This window comes from Trichomycterus rosablanca, chromosome 8 (assembly GCF_030014385.1).
Source record: "Trichomycterus rosablanca isolate fTriRos1 chromosome 8, fTriRos1.hap1, whole genome shotgun sequence".
In the NCBI taxonomy this organism is placed as follows: Eukaryota; Metazoa; Chordata; class Actinopteri; order Siluriformes; family Trichomycteridae; genus Trichomycterus; species Trichomycterus rosablanca.
The window spans coordinates 23,842,428-23,868,839 of NC_085995.1; the positions used below are offsets into that span (position 1 = coordinate 23,842,428).

A 26,412-nucleotide genomic window follows, 5' to 3' on the forward strand; every position below is an offset into this window, starting at 1 on the left:
GCCCTACATATGCAGTATAACAGTAGCCAAATCTGTCCAAACACGTACACTGAGTCAAAAAATGACCCCTGTATCTTTGCTCATAACTTTGATCAGCAAACACTGATCAGTTTTTAAAATGATTTTACTGTTGCAACATCAGATCATAATCAATAAGTCAGACAGCTGAATGGCTGAAGTCCAGTTTGCCTAGAAGTTTGACATGTTGACCAATGGGACTGAGGTTTGTCTTCATGGCTGAGCACCAGTTTTTAAACTTGTGCTACACTGTAATCGATATGTGTGCTTAAAATGAAGGCCTCTAAGTCATCATGATTAAAGGTTGGCAGATATAAGTTAAACAAGCCCAACAGAAAAGGGATGTTAAGACCAAGTTTTGTTCCTGAATAGTTTCACAATGGTGTTATAGCATATATTTTATAAATTAGTATTACTCATACAATAAATGTATTACTTTAATGATACAACATTAATCATCAAACACACACACTACACACACACACAAACCTAATATTAGTTATTTAGTAAGTGGAAGAGAGGAGAACACATCATGCGTTAATATGTATATAATCTAATCTATATTTATATGTGGCAACCACATAGTCTAGGAAGAAATTAAAAATTGGCATTTTATTTCCCTAATATAGGGTGGCACAGCTGGTAGATTAGATACTGTACAGCGAAATAAGTAATTTGAACCCAAGATCCTTTGCCTTCCGTTGATGTCTGGGTTGAAGACATACCCTCCCAATAACACAAAATGTTGACTGGCTTGTCTTTTAGCACTAAGTGTAATTAAGTGTGATTGCACTGCAGTGGGTCAGTGCCTTCTCCAGGGTGTGTTCCTACCTTGAACACTGTTTTCAGGTGGTGCCAGACCAATCGCAGCCTTGACCAGGATGAATGGTTTAGTGCAAAATGACTTAATGAATTAACTCCCCCACCCTAATAGACATGAGAACTACTGTGGGAATCAGGACCTCCTGCAAGGGATGTTTATTTGAGATGCATAGCACGTCATACTTACAGGTTCTTGACGTTGGTGATCCCGCGGAAAGCCTTGCGAGGTACAGCCTGAATCTGGTTCTCACTCAGGTCTCTACATAGAGAAAAACACACAGAGATGAAATATTAGAAGCATGTTTGAAGTCACTTCACATTTCAGGAGAGCATCTCGGGCCGGATGGGTATCGAGACAACCCGGGCTTTCTAGAACGCTGCTACGTCTCTTTGAAGTCCAAACCAGGTTGTTCAACAGACCATAAATGTCACATCCCTCTTACTTGGTATGGTGCTTCATTACTGTGAATGTGTGTATCCCTAACATAAACCATTTCATGACCAGTCTCCTCCACTATCCTCCATTTCATTATCCTTTATAAAAACATTACATTAAGTCTGAGTAATACGAGAACGCACCAAAGAGCGAATAAAAAAAATCCCTGTACTTAAAATATGTTAATGGCCAGTTTGGAGCCAAATGATTTCTGACATTTGGAAATGGTCCTGCTTAACTTTATTAAGCTTGTTTGTTTGTACGCTGATAACGGAAAACATAATTTGTAAAAACCAGAATGCAATTACTAGCCAGAGAGGGAGCAAATGAGATACGGAATATCGGGTCAGCTAATCAGCGCGTCTGCCTCTCGGTCATGGCTGCAACCTGTAACGTCGGTGAACGAGAAACAAAGAGGCTCGGGGTTAACCGGTCCGCCCCTGCCACGACCAATTCCACCGATAAACAATCAGGCACAGGTCCAAACACTCAGGAGGAATTCTGCCAGGCTTCCCGTACGCTCTGTAATGATGGATCAGCTAAATGACTGCCAGCAATTTCCTAATTAATAAAACTCACGTTCCACTCTCGCCTGCTCAAAATCCGATATGTACTTGTTTTTAGAATCCAATCAAGATTTATTAGTGAATAGAAATTAATTAATGCTTTGTGTCTGGCTGTTTTTGATTGATTTTGACGTGTTTAACAGCCTTGGAATTTTTTGGCTTCGTTTCTGTTCGGCTTGATCTAAACAGCATGTCCTTTTCTGTACAGATCAAGTCAAAAGTTTACATACACTGGTAAAAAACCTGTCATGTAATAGCATTTCTGGTATTTATTGTAATTGAATGATTTAAATAATTATTGGTCTAAAAAAATCTGCTGGGTCAAACACAGAGCAATATCCAGCCATCTATCCATCCAGCTACCTAGCTATCCAGCCATCCATCTGCCCAGCTTTCCATCCATCCATCCAGCTATCCATCCATCCAGCTATCTAGCTATCCATCCATCCAGCTATCTAGCTATCCATCCATCCATCCAGCTATCCATCCATCCATCCATCCAGCTATCTAGCTATCCATCCATCCATCCATCCATCCATCTGTCCAGCTTTCCATCCATCTATCCAGCCATTCATCCATACATCTTATCCATCCATCCATCCAGCTACCTAGCTATCCATCCATCCGTCCAGCTTTCCATCCATTTATCTATCCAGCCATCCATCCATCCAGCCATCCACCCATCCATTCATCCATCTATCCAGCCATTCATCCATCCATCCATCTATCTATCTATCTGTCCAGCTTTCCATCCATCTATCCAGCCATTCATCCATCCATCTATCTGTCCAGCTTTCCATCCATCTATCCAGCCATTCATCCATCCATCTATCTGTCCAGCTTTCCATCCATCTATCCAGCCATTCATCCATCCATCCATCCATCCATCCATCCATCTATCTGTCCAGCTTTCCATCCATCTATCCAGCCATTCATCCATCCATTCATCTATCTAGCTATCCATCCATCCATCTATCTAGCTATCCAGCCATCCATCTGCCCAGCTTTCCATCCATCCATCCAGCTATCCATCCATCCAGCTATCTAGCTATCCATCCATCCATCCATCCATCCAGCTATCTAGCTATCCATCCATCCATCCATCCATCTATCTGTCCAGCTTTCCATCCATCTATCCAGCCATTCATCCATCCATCTATCCACCCATCCATCTATCCAGCCATTCATCCATCCATCCATCTATCTGTCCAGCTTTCCATCCATCTATCCAGCCATTCATTCATCCATCCATCCAGCTTTCCATCCATCTATCCAGCCATTCATCCATCCATCCATCCATCTATCCAGCTATCTAGCTATCCATCCATCCATCCATCTAGCTATCCATCCATCCATCTATCCAGCTATCTAGCTATCCATCCATCCATCCATCTATCCATCCATCTATCCATCCATCCATCTATCCATCCATCTATCTATCTAGCTACCATCCATCCATCCATCATCCATCCATCCATCTATTCAGCTATCCATCCATTCATCCATCTATCTAGCTATCCATCCATCCATCCAGCTATCCTTCCATCCATCCATCCATCCAGCTGTCCATCCATCCATCTATCTATCCATCTAGCTATCCATCCATCCAGCTATCCATCCACCCATCCACCCATCCACCCAGCTATCCATCCACCCAGCTATCCATCCATCCAGCTAGCTATCCATCCATCCATCCATCCATCCATCCAACTAGCTATCCATCCATCCATCCAACTAGCTATCCATCCATCCATCCATCCAACTAGCTATCCATCCATCCATCCATCCATCCATCCATCCATCCAACTAGCTATCCATCCATCCATCCATCCATCCATCCATCCATCCATCCATCCATCCATCCAACTAGCTATCCATCCATCCATCAACAATAATATTTCTAAGTTCATAGCTAAGCCTCCAATTCCTAATTAGTGATTGTTTGACTACTGTGAATTTTTGGTCTTGTCTCTGTTGTCTTTGGCTTGCCGTGGTCTCAACCATTAAAACCCTTGATCTTGTCTCTATTGGTGTAGAACTTGCAGTGATCTCAACCATTAAAACCATTGGTCTTGTCTCTGCTTTTATAGACCTTGCCTTGGTCTCAACCATAAAAAACTTGGTCTTGTCTTTACTGAGATGTTTTTGACTACAATGCTAGTCTAACATTTAGGAGGCAAATCTGCATCAATCATCATTACTATTTTCAGTAGGCAATTACCCTGTGTATTCCATTATAGAAAAAGGGTACGAACACACGCTTCACTGCAGCCTACCATTGACTCCTATACAAGCATTGATAGCATAAAAGCATGAACGCAAAGCAAGCAAAGGGGGAAAAAAAAGTGATCCTCGGCTATGCTTTTAATTCTTTATGAGCGACGAAGCTTGGCCGTGCTTCCTCTTCAAGCTGAAAAGACTTCCACGCATAATAAATGTTTTATTGTTTTGTTTACTCAGCTGGATTTTCTCTGCCATCATTCTGACTAAAAGGCAAATTGCCCCGACTGAATAAGAGCAGTTATGAGAAACTATCGCTCTCCGCGGTGGTGATCAACTTGACGCTCACTCTCCGAAGTGACAGTGAGATTAACTCCCGGCCAAGCACCGAACACGCCACGGCAATAAGCCGCATTAGGTGACATTTAATGAATAACGAGCCTGAAACCTGAAGCAGAGGCTATAAAGAGATAATGAAGGTTTATGAGAGGATCTTTCTGCCTGGAAAAAAGTAGTGCATGATGTATTCATTTTAACTGCTCTTACTTCTATATCAAGTTGGAATTCAATCTTTTTTGGGATAAGTCAAGAACAAACAATATTCTGTTATGTTTAATGTTCGTTGTGCTACATGACACCTTCATAAACTCTTATGGCACCTTACTTAAAGTGTCAGCGGTCATTAACACTGCTTTTGTCAAAATATAGTCCTTGCCAGTTCCTGACCATCAAACAACAGATAACCTGGTAGAATAAACATTAGTGAGCTTTTCTCAGAGACACAGGCTAAACTGTGGGAACTGAGAGGCTGCCAGGACTGCAGCGCTCCATCAGAACTGAGGGAGTAGAGAGAAAATGGGAACGGGAATACAAAACGAATGGAATCGATAAGGAGCATCAGATGCACGTAATATATCGGCATCAGTGACACTATCAGGCTGCTCAGTGAGCAGAGGAGAGCTGCTGTATTTGACAAAAAACCCCATCAAACATACTAATAAAGATAAACTGAAACTCTGCTAGAACAAAAGTATAGGTAGAAGGTTAGTAATTGCTAGAAAGGTTCATTTCCATTTAAGCTCTTAGCAAAGCTGCTTTTAAAGACAGCGATACTAAGAGGAAGTTAATTCCACAACCAAGGTGGTAGTACAAAGAAGAGCCTTCCTTAAATTCCAGAGTCTTCCTTAAATTTTGACAGGTGGATCAAGATATGCCAAACCTGTAGTTCAAAGAGTATGTGGTACAGAAAGGTCTGAGAAGTTCTCTACGGTAGATCAATTTTTGGCTTTGTATGCAAGTATCATGGGAAGCCAGTGAGGATTTACACATTTTTAGCATTTGGCAGATGCCTTTATCCAAAGCAACTTAGTGCTGTAACAGTATACACATTCTGAGCAATTAAGGGTTAAGGAGTCCAGCCTGGCAGTAGTGGGGCTTGAACCAGCAACCCTCTGATTACTAGTCCAGTACTAAAAACAAATGCCTCTTACCATTCCCTATGATGATACTTAACTGTCTTTAGGTGGTTGTAGCCTAGTGGTTAAAGTACTGGACTAATAATCAGAAGGTCGCTGGTTCAAGCCACACCACTGCCAGGCTGCTGTGTTTGGACCCTTGAGCAAGTATATATAAGAATGTGTGTGCTAGATAATAATGATGGTCACACAAAATATTGACACTTTGGGCACAATTTGGACATGTTCACTGTGGGGTGTACTCACTTATGTTGCCAGCCATTTAGACATTAATGGCTGTGTGTTGAGTTATTTTCAGAAGACAGTAAATCTACACTGCTATACAAGCTGTACACTGACTACTCTAAGTTATATCCAAGTTTCATGTCTATAGTGTTGTCCCATGAAAAGATATAATGAAATATTTGCAGAAATGTGAGGGGTGTACTCACTTTTGTGATACACTGTATATATATATATGTACAGTATATATATATATATATATATTAGGGCTGTCGAAGTTAACGCGATAATAACGCATTAACGCAACCTCAATTTAACGCGATTAAAAAAAATAGTGCCGTTAACGCAGATTCTAGTTCATGTTGACACTTGACTGGTAGAACAAACATTTTAATGTCGGACTTGCCACCGTTTTTCATTTGCGGTTTGGTAACATAATGTAACCGATCGTCGTAGTGATGTACTTGCTTAATAAAGAAATAAATACACGCTATATTCACAAGTTGTCGGGAGCAGAACACTTTATTACACTTAATTAACTTCTTCTTCTGTACCGAATACCGGAAAGCTGAGTCAAGCACGTTAGTTCATGAACTATGGAAGCCCCAAAGGGTCAAAACACACTCACTTCGTGTAGAAACGTCCATCAAACCATTGTCACAATACAACCACAGAAAAGTCTGTTACAATAACTACGCTTTATCCCACCTAAAGCACCGCTGATCTACAGTGTTTGCTGATGGAGAAATTCTAACCTACAATCTGACATTTACTGCCTAATATGTGAGTGAATAAAACTCCCTTACAGTTTTCTCTTGTCCCAGCAGTTTTTAACATCAGTACATTTAGCATAAAATGTGTTCACCATTTTAATTGTAACATTTCACTTAAAAATCCTTGTTTTCTATAACATTTACACAGATTTTTTTTAATGCGATTAATCGCGATTAACTATATGAAATTCTGAGATTAATCGCGATTAAAAAATTTAATCGTTTGACAGCCCTAATATATATATATATATATATATATATATATATATATACAGTGCTCAGCATAAATGAGTACACCCTTTTTGAAAAGTAAGATTTTAATCAATATCTTACTGAACACAGGAACAATTTTCAAAATTTTGAAAAGACTGCGCTTCATAGAACATTACTTTAACCCATAGCATAAAAGTAAGGTTAATAATATAACTTAAGATTACAAAATATTCAGTTTTACTTAAATGAGTTGATGCAAAAATGAGTACACCCCACATCAAAAAGTACTACATCTGGTATTTTGTATGACCTCTATCATTTTTAAGGACAGCATTAAGTCTTCTAGGCATGGAATGAACAAGTTGCCGACAAATTGCAATGTCTATCTTTTTTTATTCTTCAAGAACGACCTCTTTTAGAGCCTGGATGCTGGATGAAGAGTGATACTCAACTTGTGTCTTCAGAATTCCCCATAAGTGTTTGATTGGGTTCAAATCAGGAGACATACTTGGCCACTGAATCACTTTCAACTTGTTCTTCTTCAGAAATGCAACAGTGGCCTTAGAGGTGGGTTTTGGATCATTGTCATGTTGGAAAAGTGCATGACAACCAAGGGCACGAAGTGATGGTAGCATCTTGTCCTTCAATATAGAGCAGTACATCTGTGAATTCATGATACCATTGATTAAATGCAGCTCCCCAACACCAGTAGTACTCATGCAGCCCCACTTAAGGACACTGCCACCACCATGTTTCACTGTAGGCACCATGCCTTCTTCTTTGTACTCCTTACCTTTGCGACGCCATACAGTTTGGAAGCCATCAGTTTCAAAAACATTTATTTTGGTCTCATCACTCCAGAGGATAGAGTCCCAGTAGTCTTCATCTTTTCACCTTTCAGCATGGGCCCTGGCAAATTCTAGTTGGGCTTTTTTGTGCATGGGCTTTAGGAGAGGCTTCCTTCGTGGACGATACCCATGCATGCCATTCTTCTGCAGTGTATGCCGTACTGTGTCACGGGAAAAAGTCAAGCCAGTTTGGCTTTTTACCTCTTTAGCTAACTGCAGTGAACTTGCATGGCGATTTTCTTCAACCCTTCTCATCAGAAGACGCTCCTGTTTGGGTGTTAACTTCCGTGGATGGCCTGGACGTCTCTGTGAGATGTTTGCAGTTCCATCTTTGTTAAACTTTTGTATCACTTTTGCTACAGTATTCATACTGATCAGTAAAGCTTTGCCGATCTTCTTGTAGCCTTCACCTTTTTTGTGTAAAGGAATGCTATTCTTTCTCAGGTCTTGTAACATTTCTCTTTCATGTGATGCCACCGCTGACAGCATGAAATGGGACGGGGTTTTCTTTGTTAAGTAACGCCCTTTAAACTGTGAACTGTCTGCCGGACACCTGTTTAATGAATAATTAAACTCACATAATGTTTAATTCGTGTTAATTAGAATTTTGTAGTCTAAACTCCTAAGACTTTCATTGGGGTGTACTGATTTTTGCAACATGGTCTTGAATGAATTTGTTAAGAAAATTACTTTTTTGTGCGTACAAATGAACAAATCTTGTTTGCAATCAATGGCCCACATTTGTAGGAGTATTTTGTAGTATAGTATCCCATAGAAAATGTTGATTCTGGAAAGAAACCAAAGGTTTTCTGACAAATCTGTTGGGGTGTACTCATTTATGCTGAGCACTGTATATACACACATATATACACATATATACACATATATACATATATACGTATATATATATATATACGTATATATATATATATATATATATATATATATATATACAGTGTATCACAAAAGTGAGTACACCCCTCACATTTCTGCAGATATTTAAGTATATCTTTTCATGGGACAACACTGACAAAATGACACTTTGACACAATGAAAAGTAGTCTGTGTGCAGCTTATATAACAGTGTAAATTTATTCTTCCCTCAAAATAACTCAATATACAGCCATTAATGTCTAAACCACCGGCAACAAAAGTGAGTACACCCCTTAGTGAAAGTTCCTGAAGTGTCAATATTTTGTGTGGCCACCATTATTTCCCAGAACTGCCTTAACTCTCCTGGGCATGGAGTTTACCAGAGCTTCACAGGTTGCCACTGGAATGCTTTTCCACTCCTACATGACGACATCACGGAGCTGGCGGATATTTGAGACTTTGTGCTCCTCCACCTTCCGCTTAAGGATGCCCCAAAGATGTTCTATTGGGTTTAGGTCTGGAGACATGCTTGGCCAGTCCATCACCTTTACCCTCAGCCTCTTCAATAAAGCAGTGGTCGTCTTAGAGGTGTGTTTGGGGTCATTATCATGCTGGAACACTGCCCTGCGACCCAGTTTCCGGAGGGAGGGGATCATGCTCTGCTTCAGTATTTCACAGTACATATTGGAGTTCATGTGTCCCTCAATGAAATGTAACTCCCCAACACCTGCTGCACTCATGCAGCCCCAGACCATGGCATTCCCACCACCATGCTTGACTGTAGGCATGACACACTTATCTTTGTACTCCTCACCTGATTGCCGCCACACATGCTTGAGACCATCTGAACCAAACAAATTAATCTTGGTCTCATCAGACCATAGGACATGGTTCCAGTAATCCATGTCCTTTGTTGACATGTCTTCAGCAAACTGTTTGCGGGCTTTCTTGTGTAGAGACTTCAGAAGAGGCTTCCTTCTGGGGTGACAGCCATGCAGACCAATTTGATGTAGTGTGCGGCGTATGGTCTGAGCACTGAAAGGCTGACCCCCCACCTTTTCAATCTCTGCAGCAATGCTGACAGCACTCCTGCGCCTATCTTTCAAAGACAGCAGTTGGATGTGACGCTGAGCACGTGCACTCAGCTTCTTTGGACGACCAACGCGAGGTCTGTTCTGAGTGGACCCTGCTCTTTTAAAACGCTGGATGATCTTGGCCACTGTGCTGCAGCTCAGTTTCAGGGTGTTGGCAATCTTCTTGTAGCCTTGGCCATCTTCATGTAGCGCAACAATTCGTCTTTTAAGATCCTCAGAGAGTTCTTTGCCATGAGGTGCCATGTTGGAACTTTCAGTGACCAGTATGAGAGAGTGTGAGAGCTGTACTACTAAATTGAACACACCTGCTCCCTATGCACACCTGAGACCTAGTAACACTAACAAATCACATGACATTTTGGAGGGAAAATGACAAGCAGTGCTCAATTTGGACATTTAGGGGTGTAGTCTCTTAGGGGTGTACTCACTTTTGTTGCCGGTGGTTTAGACATTAATGGCTGTATATTGAGTTATTTTGAGGGAAGAATAAATTTACACTGTTATATAAGCTGCACACAGACTACTTTTCATTGTGTCAAAGTGTCATTTTGTCAGTGTTGTCCCATGAAAAGATATACTTAAATATCTGCAGAAATGTGAGGGGTGTACTCACTTTTGTGATACACTGTATATACGGACGTACAGTACAACTGCATTCTTTCTTCACACATCTCAGCTTGATCGGAAGCTGGGGTCAGAACACAGGATCAGCCATTGCACGGCGCCACTGGAGCAGAGAGGGTTAGGGGCCTTGCTCAAAGGCCCAATGGTGGATGCATGACAGAGCTGGGATTTAAACTCTCAACCTTTCAATTGATAGCCCAAAATAGCTACAATTGCCTAAAGAGAGCACAGAAATGGAGTGATGTGGCAGCATTTGGGTTGATCAACAGGATGAGTTTGAAACCGCTGCAGGGGTTTGACAGTGGGCATAAGAAAACCTACCATGAGGGAGTCACAGAAGTCCAGCTTCAAAATGAAGAGGCTCAAGTTGCTCAAGGACAACACCAAGGTTTAACACATTACCAAATGCTTTGATCTGAAAGTCATTGCGAGAAGTGACAGGATCCTGGCATGGAGAAAGATCTCAATGATTAAGTATCAGCTCAGTCTTACTGGGATTAAGTTTAAGGTCTGCCGGATGTGTCGAGATGCAAGCTGAGACCAGGGTGTCTGAAGGAGTGATTGACAGGATAAGCTAAGTATTATCATCATTGGAATGGTACAAGAAGCCATAGGAGTATATAACATGACCAAAAGTGGGTGTATATGGAAAAAAGAAGAGGACCTAGTACAGATTCCTGAGGGACTCCAATTGAAGGATTGCATGGAGGGGACAAAGTGTCTCCCCATGACACTTGTTAAAAACCCCAAACAGGCTGGAAGTCATCCACTGCCATGCTAAACCTTGATGAATTTACCCTGAACTAGGTGCCAATTCAGAGCAGGGCAATACAATGAGAAGCCACTTAACCTGTCAGAAACCATTATAACCAGACGGAACCAATGTGGACACTGGAAAAACTCCTCACAGACAGTGATCAAACTGACGCTGATGGGAGACGTCTACTTTATCAGAAGCAGGACTGTGCCTCCCAAATCAAACTCTGTGAACTTTACATGAAGATGTAACATTAGGCATACACACACACACAAATAGCATGTGCAGGGGCGAGCGTATTCGTCTCCCGCCTCCGTCTCCCGCCTCCGACAATCTGCTCACAAATTTCATTAATTTTATTTTCCTTTCGCCCTTCTCCTCCTCCGCAACCCCCTTCCTCACAGGATGGTTGCCATAAATCTCCTATTGATTCCATTAAAGCCTTCCATGTCCAGACAACCTGGCAGCAAAGCGTATTACAGATAAAAGCTAAACACGCACACAACAAACACACATCCAGAGTGCACAAGTCAATTCTATTTCTTATCCTATTTCACAAATGTCATCCTCTATCTTTCTCTAAATACCGAAAGAAGAAGCGGATCATTCAGCTGTAACTCTTACCAGGTTTTTTCTTTTATTATTCTTCTTCTCTAGAAACGGAGCTGAAAGCAAAGTGTGAGTGCTGATGATGAGCAGGGATAAAGAACGTATGACGTTAAACGGGCATGGAGAACCATAGATGCCGTTCTGTTCTCTCAGATCAAATCACAAAGTCACCCCCTCCTCATTTCTTCATAAACTTAAAGCGGGTGATCTGTCTCTTAGCATTTTGCTTATCGAGACCCGAATGAAGCAGAACCGACGAAGCTTCTTCGCGGATACGTCTTCCGCCTCGTCTCTGCATCCACCGCTATCTATCATGCGGCCTTGCTTTGCCAGACTTGCTTGGCAGAGCTGTTATCTGCCTGTCAAATTAAATCTACACTGTGAGGTCCTGTTGGAGGCATTGACGGGCATCAAGGGCCTCCTTGCTTAGGTTTGGCCTGGTGAGAACGCATCACGAGTCTACACACTCCATTCAACAGCTTATACGTCTGTGATTCCACCAAGCACACACCAAAAAACACAGTGGACAGCCTCAAAAGACAAGGTGGAGGTTAGCAATGAGTTGCCTTCTGGAACACCAAGGTTTCGTACAGAGAGTCGTTGAGAGAAGTGACTAGAACTTGGCATGGTTAAAGAACTCAGGATCTCTAAATTGGCAGAGCTGTTATCTGCCCATCAAATTAAACCTACATTGTGAGGTCCTGTTGGAGGCACTAAGGGCATCAAGGGCCTCCTTGCTTTGGTTTAGCTACACACTCCTGTCAACGTCATATACGTCTGTGATTTCACCAAGTACACACCACAGAACACAGTGGACAGCCTCAAATTGACAAGGTGGAAGTTAGCAATATGAGTTGCCTTCTAGAACACCAAGGTTTCAAACATCACGCTTTGATCTGAGAGTCGTTGAGAGATGTGACTAGAACTTGGCATGGTGAAAGATCTCAGTATCTCTAGATTGGCAGAGCTGTTATCTGCCTGTCAAATTAAATCTACATTGTGAGGTCCTGTTGGAGGCAGCGATGGGCATCAAGGGCCTCCTTGCTTTGGTTTAGCTACACACTCCTGTCAGCATCTTATACATCTGTGATTCCACCAAGTACACACAACAAAACACAGTGGACAGCCTCAAAATGGCAAAATGGAAGTTAGCAATATGAGTTGCCTTCCGGAACACAAAGGTTTCAAACATTTTAAGATGCTTTGATCTGAGAGTCATTGAGGGAAGTGACTAGAACTTGTCAAAATCTACATTCTCAGGTCCTGTTGGAGGCATTGATGGGCATCAAGGGCCTCCTTGCTATGGTTTAGCCCAGTGAGAACCCATTACATGTCTACACACTCTCCTCAACATCTTATACATCTATGATTCCACTAAATACACACCACAAAGATCAAGATCTCTAGCTGGGCAGAGGTGTTATTTGCCTGTCAAATTAAACTTACATTCTCAGGTCCTGTTGGAGGCATTGATGGGCATCAAGGGCCTCCTTGCTTAGGTTTGGCCTGGTGAGAACGCATCACAAGACTACACACTCCATTCAACATCTTATACCTCTGTGATTCCACCAAATACACACCACAAAACCTAGTGAACAGCCTCAAAATGACAAGGTGGAAGTTAGCAATGACTTGCCTTCTGGAACACCAAGGTTTCAAACATTATTAGATGCTTTGATCTGAGAGTCATTGAGGGAAGTGACTAGAACCTGACATGGAGAAAGATCAAGATCTCCTGCTTGGCAGAGATTTTATCTACTTGTCAAAATCTACACTCTTAGGTCCTGTTGGAGGCATTGATGGGCATCAAGGTCCTCCTTCCTATGGTTTAGCCCAGTGAGAACTCATTACATGTCTACACACTCTCCTCAACATCTTATACGTCTGTGATTCCACCAAGTACACTCCACAAAACCTAGTGCACAGCCTCAAAATGACAAGGTGGAAGTTAGCAATATGAGTTGCCTTCAAGAACACCAAGGTTTCATACTTAATTAGATGTTTTGATCTGAGAGTCACTGAGAGAAGTGACTAGAACCTGGTGTGGAGAAAGATCAAGATCTCTAGCTGGGCAGAGGTGTTATTTGCCTGTCAAATTAAATCTACATTCTCAGGTCCTGTTGGAGGCATTGATGGGCATCAAGGGCCTCCTTGCTTAGGTTTGGCCTGGTGAGAACACATCACAAGACTACACACTCCATTCAACATCTTATACCTCTGTGATTCCACCAAATACACACCACAAAAAAGTGGACAGCCTCAAAATAAAAAATGAGAGAAGTGACTAGAACTTGGAGTGGAGGAAGAGCTTAAGATCTCCTGCTTGGCAGAGCTGTTATCTACCTGTCAAATTAAGCCTACATTGTGAGGTCCTGTTGAAGGCATCAATGGGCATCATGGGCCACCTTGCTTTGGTTTTACCCAGTGAGAACCAATTAAATGTCTACACACTCTCCTTAACATCTCATACAGTGTTGGCAAGTAGTCTAGCGTTCATACAAGTAGTAGTAGCTCATTGCTACTTTTGTAAATTAAGGCTGTAAGTACTTAACCCATTTTTTTGTGCCTATTTGCACAGACAAATCCCAACAAACCCAGTAAAAAATGAATAATTATCTTACATCCATAACCTTCATTTAGAACTGCTGCATTATTATGCAAATAGGAACTGGTGCTACGGCAATTTCACAGTCATTTAAGTTATAATGGGCTTAGAGGCTGCAGTGCAATAAAACAAGCTCCTGCTCCAAAATCGACACATTAAAGCTTGAATGAACTTTGATCACATGGTCAAAGGAAAAGCAACAGCAGAGATCTCTTTACTGCACGACAGCCTTTAACTCTATGGTGATATAAAGCTTGCTCGACTGTGAAAAGTGTCAGCTATGTTTAAGCAACTTCTAAATTTAGTTGATTCATGTATTACATAAGTCCATCAAAAAAAAAAAATTAAAAAAAAAAAAAAAAACATTCATGAGGTTATAAGGTGACAGTTTTTTCCCCTGACCTTGGAAAGAGACCACTGTTTCAGAGACTTTTTAAATGGGTGCTGTTAATTTAGCCCTATTTATATGGGCACAGTGAGGTCACCAGTTGTAGTCAATCATATTACTAACAAGAAACATCATGACAAAAGAGCCCTTACCCTCCAAGACAGACTTCACAAGATAGTTTAAGGAATCTTGTAGTGTCTGGTTCCTACATTGCATCCTGGGGACCATCTCTTGGCCTGGTCATCCACATGATCTTGAATAAACCAGGTTATTTTGGACCAGTTGACCATCCATTGCTCTAATGTCCAGTTCTGATGTCTGAGTGGCCACTCTAGGTGCTTACACAGCCTCATAAAAGGGTTTGATGCACTGTGGATTGTAACACATTCATTTCATTAAAATTATCTGCAATTGGAGCCACAGTGTGTACCAGACGTCACAGGCTTTATGTCCTCTGAATCACTGAGTCTTGACCGCCCAACATCCTGTCAACAGTGTGTGGCTCATCCCTCCTGGAACTGCTGTTGCTATTTGAATACCATGGCTGTCTGAGCACCCCTTGTTTCAAAAACGTTTTAATCCCGCCATCTGGTCATAATGATTTGGTCTTTTTGACCTAATCATATCTTATCAATTCAACTTATGTACTACAATTAACTACTATTAGCCCAATATTTAATATATAACTGACCATGACATGCATAATTGTGAAGAAATAACCATTGCCATGTCAATTTTTGGGAGAGTTAAGTATTTGTGGGGAAAGGGGTTCTTTTGGGGGCGAAGTTTAATTTTAAGAAAGCATTAAAATCCATTCCAATGAGTAAATAAATTAGCTTAGCTCATTGAAAATGACAAGCCCTATAAAATGATGCATATCAAACATATAAATTTTAACCAGGTTTAAGCTGTCTCCAAATAAAAACAATATCTACAATATCAACTACCATTAACATATCCCCGACAATGCCATGCATAATTGTAAATAAATAAATAAAATCCATTTTCTGTAGGTGCATAATTGGGTTTCAAACTGGTGACTTACACTCAACAAACCATTTAGCAACCACTCATACCTTGTAGAAACTACTTATGTTTTATTATTTTAATCACATGAGCCCGAATACCTTTCGTTTGATTTGCAGTGACCCCGTCCCTCCCAGAAGACATGTGGACTAACCTGAGGTACAGCACAGACACTTTGTTTACAGTCCACCAGTCACCTGTTTAGAATGATCTGCACTTAACCGTTTCTCTTATAATTTTCCTTTTAAGTGATTTGATCTAATGTATCCTGGAAGAAATTTATATTTATATGTTTTTTTTAATACTATAACACTGGTGGGTCACTCCTACACTACAGCTGTAACTTATTTAATGCTTATTTTATAAAAAAAAACACAGAACACTTCATAATAAATCCACACCAGGTCATATTTCAGCTAGTTTAATGGCTGCGGTTGTGACTACGAGGGTCGGCTAGGATTCTCCAGCAGCTACCAGCAGTCTCCATTTTGCTTTATGACCCTTTTAAGAATGGACGCAAATTAAAACACTATGGATTTCTGGCTCTGAAAGACTCTTAACTGTTAGTGGCTTTCAGCATGACAGTAGCTCTTAATTATTTGAGAGTAGAGGCACGTTTTCAGGAGACGGCTTAAAAAATAAAGCAAATGTTGCTCTCTCTGAATGGAATATCATAACCATATTCTATTGCAATAAAAGCAAGGCCTGCTAAATAGTGTACTCTACATTACACACTATTTACTTACATTAATCTGAGTTACGATGCTGGTTTCTCTGCTGAAATATAGTTCTTAAACAAAGATGTGAAGGCAAACATTAAATTCTGGCAGGTGCCAGCCAGGGAACCACATGCTGGTGCTATACACGGATGTCTGTTCTGCATGAGAAGTGTGGTGGTGTACAATTTTACTGCATTTCAGCTCCTTAAATATAGGTTATGTCCAAGATATACATTATACCTCACGCAGAAACACTTCGCCTTATGTTGTTTATTCATTCCAAGACTCACAAATGAAGTCGAAAAAAAATTAAGGTTGAAGAAACCATTTACAAATGACCTAGACCCCCTATAAACCCCTATAAGCAACCACATAACATACCTAATACAAAACTTCATTAGACAGTTCAACATCTCTGCTGACTTTTAAATAAATATATACATTATTTATTTACTTTTTTAGTCACTGTAATTACTTTAAGTAATCTAGGCCTTATCATGATTGACTGCCGATGCAATCACCCAACTCAAGCTATGAGAACCTTTAAATGCTGTTTTGTCCTAGCCACCTTAACTTCCAACAATATAGCATGATGCTCAGTATCACCAGCATTACCATTAAGAAATTTCTTTGTAGCCATGGGGACAAGTATTGAAGTCACAATCCAGCGCAAATAAGACACACAAGTCTGAATAAACTGCCATGAACCAGCACGGCCATAGTGGGATGCTAAAACTATGGGTAACAAATGTCCTACAAATAAGACAATATTTAAAAAATTATTTAGCGTTTAAATTACTCAATTTATTACATTACTTTATATATTTTAACATTGTGTTTATAGGTGATTGTTTTATTTGAATGAGTTTTTAATTTTTGAAATTTCATTTATTGTTATTTATTTTCTATTTTATCTTATAAAACAAACTATAAGTGTTAAGCAATTAAAGCAACGCAGTGTTTATCCATGCTATTCTGCAACTCAGTGATTTGAAGTTATTTAAATTCCTTATGCCTATTTTACACATACATGTACTATTTTGGCATGAGCAACATGACACCTTGCTTTTTTCATTTTGACAGTCATGTAAACAAGCTTTCACATTACAAACACACATGCAAGAAACTGATGCATCCAAAAGATCCATGACATGACACTGGAAAAAATGATTTAGTGCCTAATCTGTAGAAGCAGTGTCCCATACATTGCTTAGTAAAGTAATAATAATAATGATAATACTATTATAAGTAACAAAAGTCACTCATGTTAAAAGGTAATGTAAATTAATAATAGGTTTTGGCTACCCCTAAGACATAACAATTCAGTAATTTAGGTCTATTTGGTAAATAAGTGTGCTATCTAGATTAATAAAATAAATATCTTTGCAAGATGTCTGCAATAGTCAAACGGCCATATTATCCAAACAGTATAATATTTATTCTCTATATGCTTCATCAGTCAGCAGGGTGAAGCTTGTTTAGCATTGTAGTCTTGATTCCTCCTTATCAGTCAAAAAAATTGCATTATATTATCCTGTAGACATTTTACACTTATATTTATTTTATTTACTTATTTATTTTTTACTAAATTATTATATATTATATTTGGGTCCAATGTTTCCCTTCTCCTTCATACACTCCTACAGGTGTGGTACAGTTTTTATAATAATGATAATAATACTACTAATAATAAATGATAATACTACTAATAATAAATGATAATAAAAATAATGTTATGTTAATTATAATAGATAATTATACTAATAATAATAAGTGAAAATAATCTTATGATCATAATAAAAATAATAAATGATAATAATAATAATAATAATAATAATAATAATAATAACACCAATAATAATACTAAATGATAACAATAACATTATAATTATTATAACAATAATAATAACAACTATTATTATTATTATTTGTAACCAACAATACACAAGTTTATTAAAATAAAAAGAGTAAAAACTACATTAATTACAGTTGAAAATAAGTTTTGAATCATTACTCAAACTGAGCACATTTTTCAAGGTTATCTGGCATACCACCGTTGATAACTGTATCAGTTTCATCTAGCATTATTTAAATGAAAAACACATTTGTTTAATAATTTGGCATATACACATGCCTATATTTAAAACAGCATCAAATACCAAAAGCATATACCTCACGTTTTCTCTGGGTAGTTAAAATCTTTAAAATATATAGAGCAGCAACAAAAAACAAAAAAGATTGATGCTATTGATGCAAAGCTAAAATTAAAGGTAAACAAAAATGTGCTTTAATTTATGTATTAAGATTTATTTGGCTAATCATTGTTTCTGGTAATTTATGGGTTCGGCTATTCATGGTACCAGACCTTTTTTGCATAACAGATCGTAAACTGCAAGTCTACTGTAACCACACAAGAGCTAATGTCATTTGACTCAGAATAAACAAATACTGGTATTTTGGAAGTTATGGTTAGTTTAGGCAATTAACTTTATTAATAATAATTAAAAAAATAATTAAAACAAAATAAAAAGTTCGAAAGAGCTTTATGAACGAGACATTCAAGGCACCTTTCAAACCGTTAAAAGGATTTAAGAAAGTCCTAATCAGGCCTGCCGTGAGTCTAATTTGATTTGAACACAGGGGGCGTGTTACGCTGGTTGGATTGTTAAGCATGAGTAATATAACTACAAAGTGAGGACAATAATGGTTTGAATTAAAGCACCAGCAGATTATAAGGTATTAGCTTCACTAGACAAAAAAAGTGGTATTTGGAATTGAGACCTGAGTCGTTTTAATATGCAAAGAGTGAAGCAAGAAACCGCAGAAAAAAATAGTACAACACACTCACAGTAGTTCCTCCCATGTACCGATCAAAGCTTGGCAGGATGTAGCTTTGTATACCACTTCAGCCACTTAACTTTCTGCCCTTGATTAGTGTCTTACATCTAGCCCAAAGACTTCTAGATTTAATTAACTCTAAGCTATATGAATACAAATATTCCCGTATTGATCATCCGCAGCCCGCTGACGCAGGCTAAACTGTGACAGTCATTCGCTTCATTACGTCGCCCTACGTTTTTTCTCTGCCGATAGCAGAGGGCAAAGAAAAAAAAAGTAGTAGCATCTAAATCATCATAAATGGGTTTAAATGCTCCCCTGGGTGTCCAAAGCTCTCTACTTCAACATCCGTCCCAAGAAAGTGTACATGTTTGGAAATTAGAAATGGAAATCCCACCCCCCTAAATGTAAAGATCTATTATGTTTTGTCGATACTTTAATTAAATTGGACAGCTTAATGTGATTTATCCTGATCCGAAGCCTTTATGGTTATAAAAGCTTTTTTGGCTCATGGCCTGAAAAATGTCAAACAAATTAAGATGACTCGAGGCGAGGGGGGGGGGGAGTAAATAGGTTGGGCAATCTGGGTCATTTGTTATTGGCTAATTCACTTTTATTCCTCTTCTGCCATTTGGTTTAATTCTCTTTTCTTCTGCGTGGTCTTTTTACCGGACAGGCCGTGAGCGATGGAGCAGGCTTTTAGAAACATTTACAGAGCTAATAAAATGTCAGTCATAAGGGATGACGGGAGCGTACAAAGAGAGCCGATCCGTTGCCCCGTGCGATATGCCAAAACGGGTCGAAGACACACATTTTGGAAACTGGTATCAGTCTTATTTGTGGTTTATTTATTTGTTCAAAGCAAATCCTTGATTGAAATCAAAGCATGAAGCTGCTAATCACACAACGGGATTGAAAAGCTTTTAAGAGAATCGTACTGCGGCTGAACGGCTGAACCCACTGTACGCTCCTCGTCTCACGCAGATCACATCTGGGACTCTCGCCGGCTTCGCCATAAATAATGCTGCAGAGATTAAGAGATTGGTTTGAAGCAGGGGTGATGGGGTGGTTAGGGAGAAAGGGTGCGGTTAACTGCACTGTTTCAATTTATTTTATGGTAGGCCGCAGGTTGCTACGGAGACCAGGAGCAATTCTGTCCAATTAACCGGAAGAGTGGTTGTGCAGGTGCTAGTTAGTGACGTCCAGAGTGCGTCTTATTTACAGTGTGTGCCTTTTACAGGATGGATGTGTGTGTGTGTATATTGCAGACTGAGACATTAACCTATCAGAGGGCGGAATTGTGGTGAGACACAGCAACATGGGTCCTGAGGACCTGGGTTTGATTCTCAGAGGTGTCATGTTAATTGGAGACACTGACGTGCCCTGTAGGTGAATGGCTGTGCGTATGTGTGTCTGCCCTGCAATGGACTGGCGCCCCGTCCAGGGTGTCACTGTGTGCCTTGCGCCTATTGAAAAGCACCGCCCCCCAACCCTAGTTGGATAAGCGGTTAAGAAAGTGAGTGAGTGAGCCAACCATAGCTGGTTTTGGAAAGTTTAAGTATGAATTCTGTCATTCTGGTCTGCAAATCTGGTCATGCCTGCCAACTTCCACCCTGGTCGAGCTGGTCAACCACTAAACCATCGATATAAACTAGCAAAATAAGAACAAGCAAAGACTAGCTAGGTTAACCCTGGAAGACCCGGGGGAAAAAAATGCATTGTGCTGGTTAATAAGCTGGATTTCTAGCTGTTAAACCATAGTTACCAGTTTAAGCCAGTATGGCCAGGCTGTTCTGAGCAGCATATTCACTATAAAGAGGAAGACTTTGGGAACCCCAAAGCCAGCTACTATTTATAAAGTGTTGAAGTAAGCTTTGAAAAGTTTAAGTACATATGCTTGACTAAGTTGGTCATTTTGGTCTGCAAACCAGGTCAAGCTGAAGATGCTGATCAACTACTAAACCATCAACATACACTGACCAGCCATAACATTAAAACCATCTCCTTGTTGAGCGATCGTCTCTGACTTTACATCTACAAGTTGGACCAACTAGGTAGGAGTGTCTAATACAGTGGACAGTGAGTGGACACGGTATTTAAAAACTCCAGCAGCGCTGCTAAGTCTGATCCACTCACACCAGCACAACACACACTAACACACCATCACCAGGTCAGTGTCACTGCAGTGCTGAGAATGATCCACCACCTAAATAATACCTGCTCTGTGGTGGTCCTGGGAGAGTCCTGACCATTGTAGAACAGCATGAAAGGGGGCTAACAAAGCATGCAAAGAAACAGATGGACTACAGTCAGTAATTATAGAACTACAAAGTGCTTTTATATGGTAAGTGGAGCTGATAAAATGGACAGTGAGTGTAGAAACAAGGAGGTGGTTTTAATGTTATGGCTGAAACCAGCAAAGTAAGAACAAGCAAAGACTAGCTATTCTAGCTGTTAAACCACAGTTACCAGTTCAAGCCAGTATGGCCAGACTGTGCACTACAAAGAAGAAGACTTGGGGAACCCCAGTCTGTAAGGGGAGCCAGACTCTGAGGTAGGTGGGTGAACAGACAAAACAAAATACCACTGTCCTTTTTGATGACGCACACCACACATTCACAATGTGTCTGTGTTAGAGAGAAATGAGACATTTTGTTTGTATAATGTTTTTTTCTGATTGACCATGGTCTGGTCACAACCACCCACATCCCTTTTCTGCCCCATGATGTCCCACTGTTATGCCGCCTTCCTACGTCAAGCTGGCATGCCATCTTAGAGGTAAAAAAAAAAAAAAAAAAAATGAACAAGCATATAATTCGTTGATGGAGGTGATCAGGACAGAAAGATCCAGCCCAACAAAAAGCTAACCACCCAGTAACACATCCCATACTCTACACCATTATAAACAATTCTATCTATTAGTATGAAGCATCTGGAAAAATCAGATTGTGTAAACACATTCCCAAAACGTGGCGTGTTGGAAACTGAATAGACAACAGGTTGGCTTGCTTTGCAAACAAGCCTAATCTCTTCATAATGAGAGTAATCCAGTTACACACAGTAAATGGCTAACGTCAAGCTAATTAAAAAAGAGTCGGAGCTGGCTTTGTGAGAAGGAGCAGTTCTACTCCAACCAGCATCCTGCATCCTGTCAGTGGAAGCTAGTTGCAGATGCAATTAGCATGCAATCTCATTTCTGCACCTGATCGTTGTTGTGGGGATTCTCATCAGAGGAAAACACCCACCTGTTAAATCAGTATGACGTTTTCTGGTATTCGGGCAAAGAACTGACCAATGGCTGCTTGCGATCATGTATCATACTGAAGTATTTAGAAGCAGCTATCAAAATTTTAGCTGAGTATTTTGAAGTAGTGGGTAGTAATGTGATGGCAAAATTTCTTTCCATAACCATTTCATCCATATCAAGCTGGCACTGGGTTAGACACGATCTAAAAACACTATGCACAACATGATAATACACCTTGGACAGGGTGCCAGTCCATTTTAGGGCATTACACACTTACCCATTTACTCATTCACTCATTTACTAACACCTAGGATCAACCTACTTTCTTGATGTTTGGTTAAAAACCAACCAGACGCAGGGTGTGACGTGGCACGAATAAATAAACCTAAACCCAAATACAAGTGTGTTTTTTTTCTTTTTCTCCCCCTTTAGCGCGTCCAATTATCCAATTTGCATCGTGCTTCCTCTCTGCCTATGCCGAACCCTGCCCTGACCGAGGAGATCGAAGCTAACCCATATCCCCTCCAAAACATGAGCAGCAAGCCGGATGCATTTTTGCCACCCACACCTTGATGAGTGTTGCGACACCTAGCGTTGCATGCGGAGAGACACACCCTAAGAGCACTTCTCCCTCATCTCTGTGCAGGCGCCTCTAATCAGCCGGCAGAGATCGTAACTGCACCATTCTGACAGCCAATCGTTGTTCATGTTGCCACTCATGCCACTCAACCTCGAGCCGGTAAGGCAGAGCTGGATTTGATACGATTTATGCATTTTCTCCCCATTTCCCTCCCGATTTAGCACACTCAATTTTCTCTTCCGCTGCTGAGAGATACCAGATTGCATCAAAGGAGAGCACGTCGCTGTACACGCCTCTTCCAAAATGTGTACAGCCCTCCTCTCCTCTGCAACCTGCATAAGCATCTCTTCAGTCCATCAGGGTCCTTACACAGCGTACGAAGAACCACCCACCCACACAAAGTCCGGTCCCCGTCCACAGATACGGTGGCCAATTAGTATCTGCTGCAGGCACTGCTAATTATGCCCACCAGATGTCGCCCAGCAGACAGGAATCTCGGCACTGGTGTGCTACCTACAAGTGTTTTAAACTAGAAAGAACAATAAATAAAGTGGTAAAAAATAACGGTGATACATGTAAGACGCACAAACATCCGCAGCCCACAACAGAGAAAGTGGATAGAACAGGGATAGCAAAAAAAAAAAATATGATAACTAATTATCACAAAATGATAGGCAGCTCTGACCATCTGTGACATCTTGGTTCTCAAATAAAAGGAAATATAGGGAACCCTCAGAACTGTTTGGGACCAGCAATGCACAGGCGGCACCTCAAACCCATATCCCATGCATAACATGGATTTCACGCTGCTTCTGAGGCAATCCGCTCTACCAAGGCAGTTCCGTTGTACGCCACAACAGCAGGTGAGTTTCCAGAAGCTAAGAGCGAGAAACTGTGACATATAAAAACTTCCACCAGGAGCATATTAATGCTAACAAGTCACAGGTGATTGCCAATCAAGAGAAACTGACAGTCATCTGCACCTCCAAGCCCCCTCTGCTGGCCAGAATGTCAACTCAGAGGAATAAGACAAACCAGGACACACCAGCAGCTGCCACAATACACAGGGAGAACATAAACCATAAGTAAGGTAGAAACCCAGGTCACTACTGCTGCATGGCACTGTACAAAAGTTAAACAGCACTTTTTAATTTGTGGCACCAGGGGTCTGCTGTACCACACTCCAATACGAAGAATTTAATAATAGGAAGTGTGTGGGGCGGTCAAAATATTTGAATGGTTGTTGGGGGAAATAATGAGATAAAAGTTGACCATACTGGAACCTAACATTTTTCAAAAGGCCACAGATCCAAAACAAGCAGGTCTCCAATGTCAAAAGAAAACCTCCTGCTCTGTGATTATTTAAGAAGGTATGAAGGGTAACATGGATGGTAATTTACATGTAACCAGACCTGAGAAAACTGTAATTGCATCCAGAAAAAGGGAAAGAGAATTAAAACATCTTACACACAGAGAAAGAAAAAGAGCTCTGAATTAGGACCCAAGGGGCCCTAATCAGTCTGCGGTCCTTTTAGCACGTTAAAAAAAGCCCTTCTTTTGAACAATGACCACCCAAAACACAAAAACATCAAGGTTTCTATTTTGAAATAATAAACCTTGTTTATAATATGAAGGAGAAACCTTATGTCATTACTGTAAGCTACTCCAGGCCACTTATTTGCCATTCTGGCTTCATGCACAAGTCTTGAACCATTTGAGTCGACCCAAACAAGTGAGTTCACCCCTCATTAACACATTAAAGAGTGAAATATATTTCAGTTCTGTATCTTCCTAATAACAAGATCTTCAGGTCAGAGGTGCTAGAATGGAATTTTGGGATGCTGGGATGAAAGAGGTGGAGTAGGAGGCAAAAAAAGATGAATTGCAGGCATCTTCTTAACCACAAGATGGAGCCCCCAGGCTTCTCTCATCCCCCCAGTCAACCAATCAATAAGTTCCTCTCTCTGCCGGTTGGCATATTGGCTGAGAAGTCCTGAGGCAAACCAAGTACCCACTGAGTGCAGCAATAATTCACCACTTGTTCACATCAACACATGAGGTTTGATGTAAGAGCAGCAGTTGTGATGGCTGCTATCGACACTAGGACTTAGAACTACTACCCTAAGCACAGACACTGAAGAGAAGCAAGGGAACATGGGTCTACCTGCATTTCATAATAGGTTTTTGCATACAATACAGTCCTTTACAGATCTTTTCTCAAGTCTTGAAGCTTAAAATGTCTAACAGTGTCAAAACAGCTTGGATCTGGCAAAGGATTCCACAAGACATATGAAGATCCTGTAGTATCTGGTACCAGGATACTACCAGCAGGACATTTTTAAGCTTTTGTACATTGCTAGGTGAATTGTCCTACTCTGCATCCTGGTGCCATCTCTTCGATGGCTAAACAACGCTCACATGCCCAGATGTACACACAATTTATGAGAAACTATCAACCTTCTATTGCTCTAATGTGTGCAAAAGTAACTCTTCTGTTGGTAAACACAATCATTGGCTCTTGGCTGCCCAACATCCTGTCAGTGGTTTGTGGCTTGTCTCTCCTTGTTCAGTGTTGGTGAGTACTTGTTCTGTGACCACCCCTCACTGTTCCGGAGATACGTCAGTCCAGTCGACTAGCCATAACAAATTGGCCCCCCATCACAGTCGCTCAGATGTTTATGCTGTCCATGTCAGATGCATTCAACATGTGTACTATGAGTAACTAACATTCATTGTAAATTATATCTATCTTATCAATGTATGTTAGAACAGAACAGAATCTGTATGCGATGTACATACACCGATCAGCCACAACATTAAAACCACCTCCTTGTTTCTACACTCACTGTCCATTTTATCAGCTCCACTTACCATATAGAAGCACTTTGTAGTTCTACAATTACTGACTGTAGTCCATTCGTTTCTCTGCATGCTTTGTTAGCCTCTTTCATGCTGTTCTTCAATGGTCAGGACTCTCCCAGGACAACTACAGAGCTGGTATTATTTAGGTGGTGGATCATTCTCAGCACTGCAGTGACACTGACATGGTGGTGGTGTGTTGGTGTGTGTTGTGCTGGTATGAGGGGATCAGACACAGAAATGCTGATAAAATTTTTGAAACACCTCACTGTCCCTGAGAATAGTCTACCAACCAAAAATATATCCAGCCAACAGCGCCCCGTGGGCAGCGTCCTGTGACCACTGATGAAGGTCTAGAACAGGGGTGTCAAACTCATTTTCACCGAGGGCCACATCAGCATTATGGTGGCCCTCAAAGGGCCGACTGTAACGTATCCTGCTGTGATTGCAGTCACATTGCTGTTATTCTTGGAGGCTGAATTCTGCATTTATATTGTTCTACTTTACCACAGACACGGCCTCATAACACAAGAGACGCACCGGTTTCTCTTCCTGAAGCACAAACTTGTTTTCACTTTCATTAAATTTCCTCCTTATGCT

The 26,412-nt window shown here is 40.6% G+C and overlaps 1 protein-coding gene across 1 annotated transcript in view; it reads right to left on the reverse strand.

Moving 5' to 3' along the window:
* The window catches only part of LOC134318706 (slit homolog 2 protein-like), a 187,300-nt gene that overhangs the window by 23,350 nt on the left and 137,538 nt on the right, over positions 1-26,412 (reverse strand). Inside the window, exon 5 of the mRNA XM_062999640.1 lies at positions 1,028-1,099. Coding sequence (XP_062855710.1) covers positions 1,028-1,099 — 72 coding nt within the window. The remainder of the gene's footprint in view (positions 1-1,027; positions 1,100-26,412) is intronic.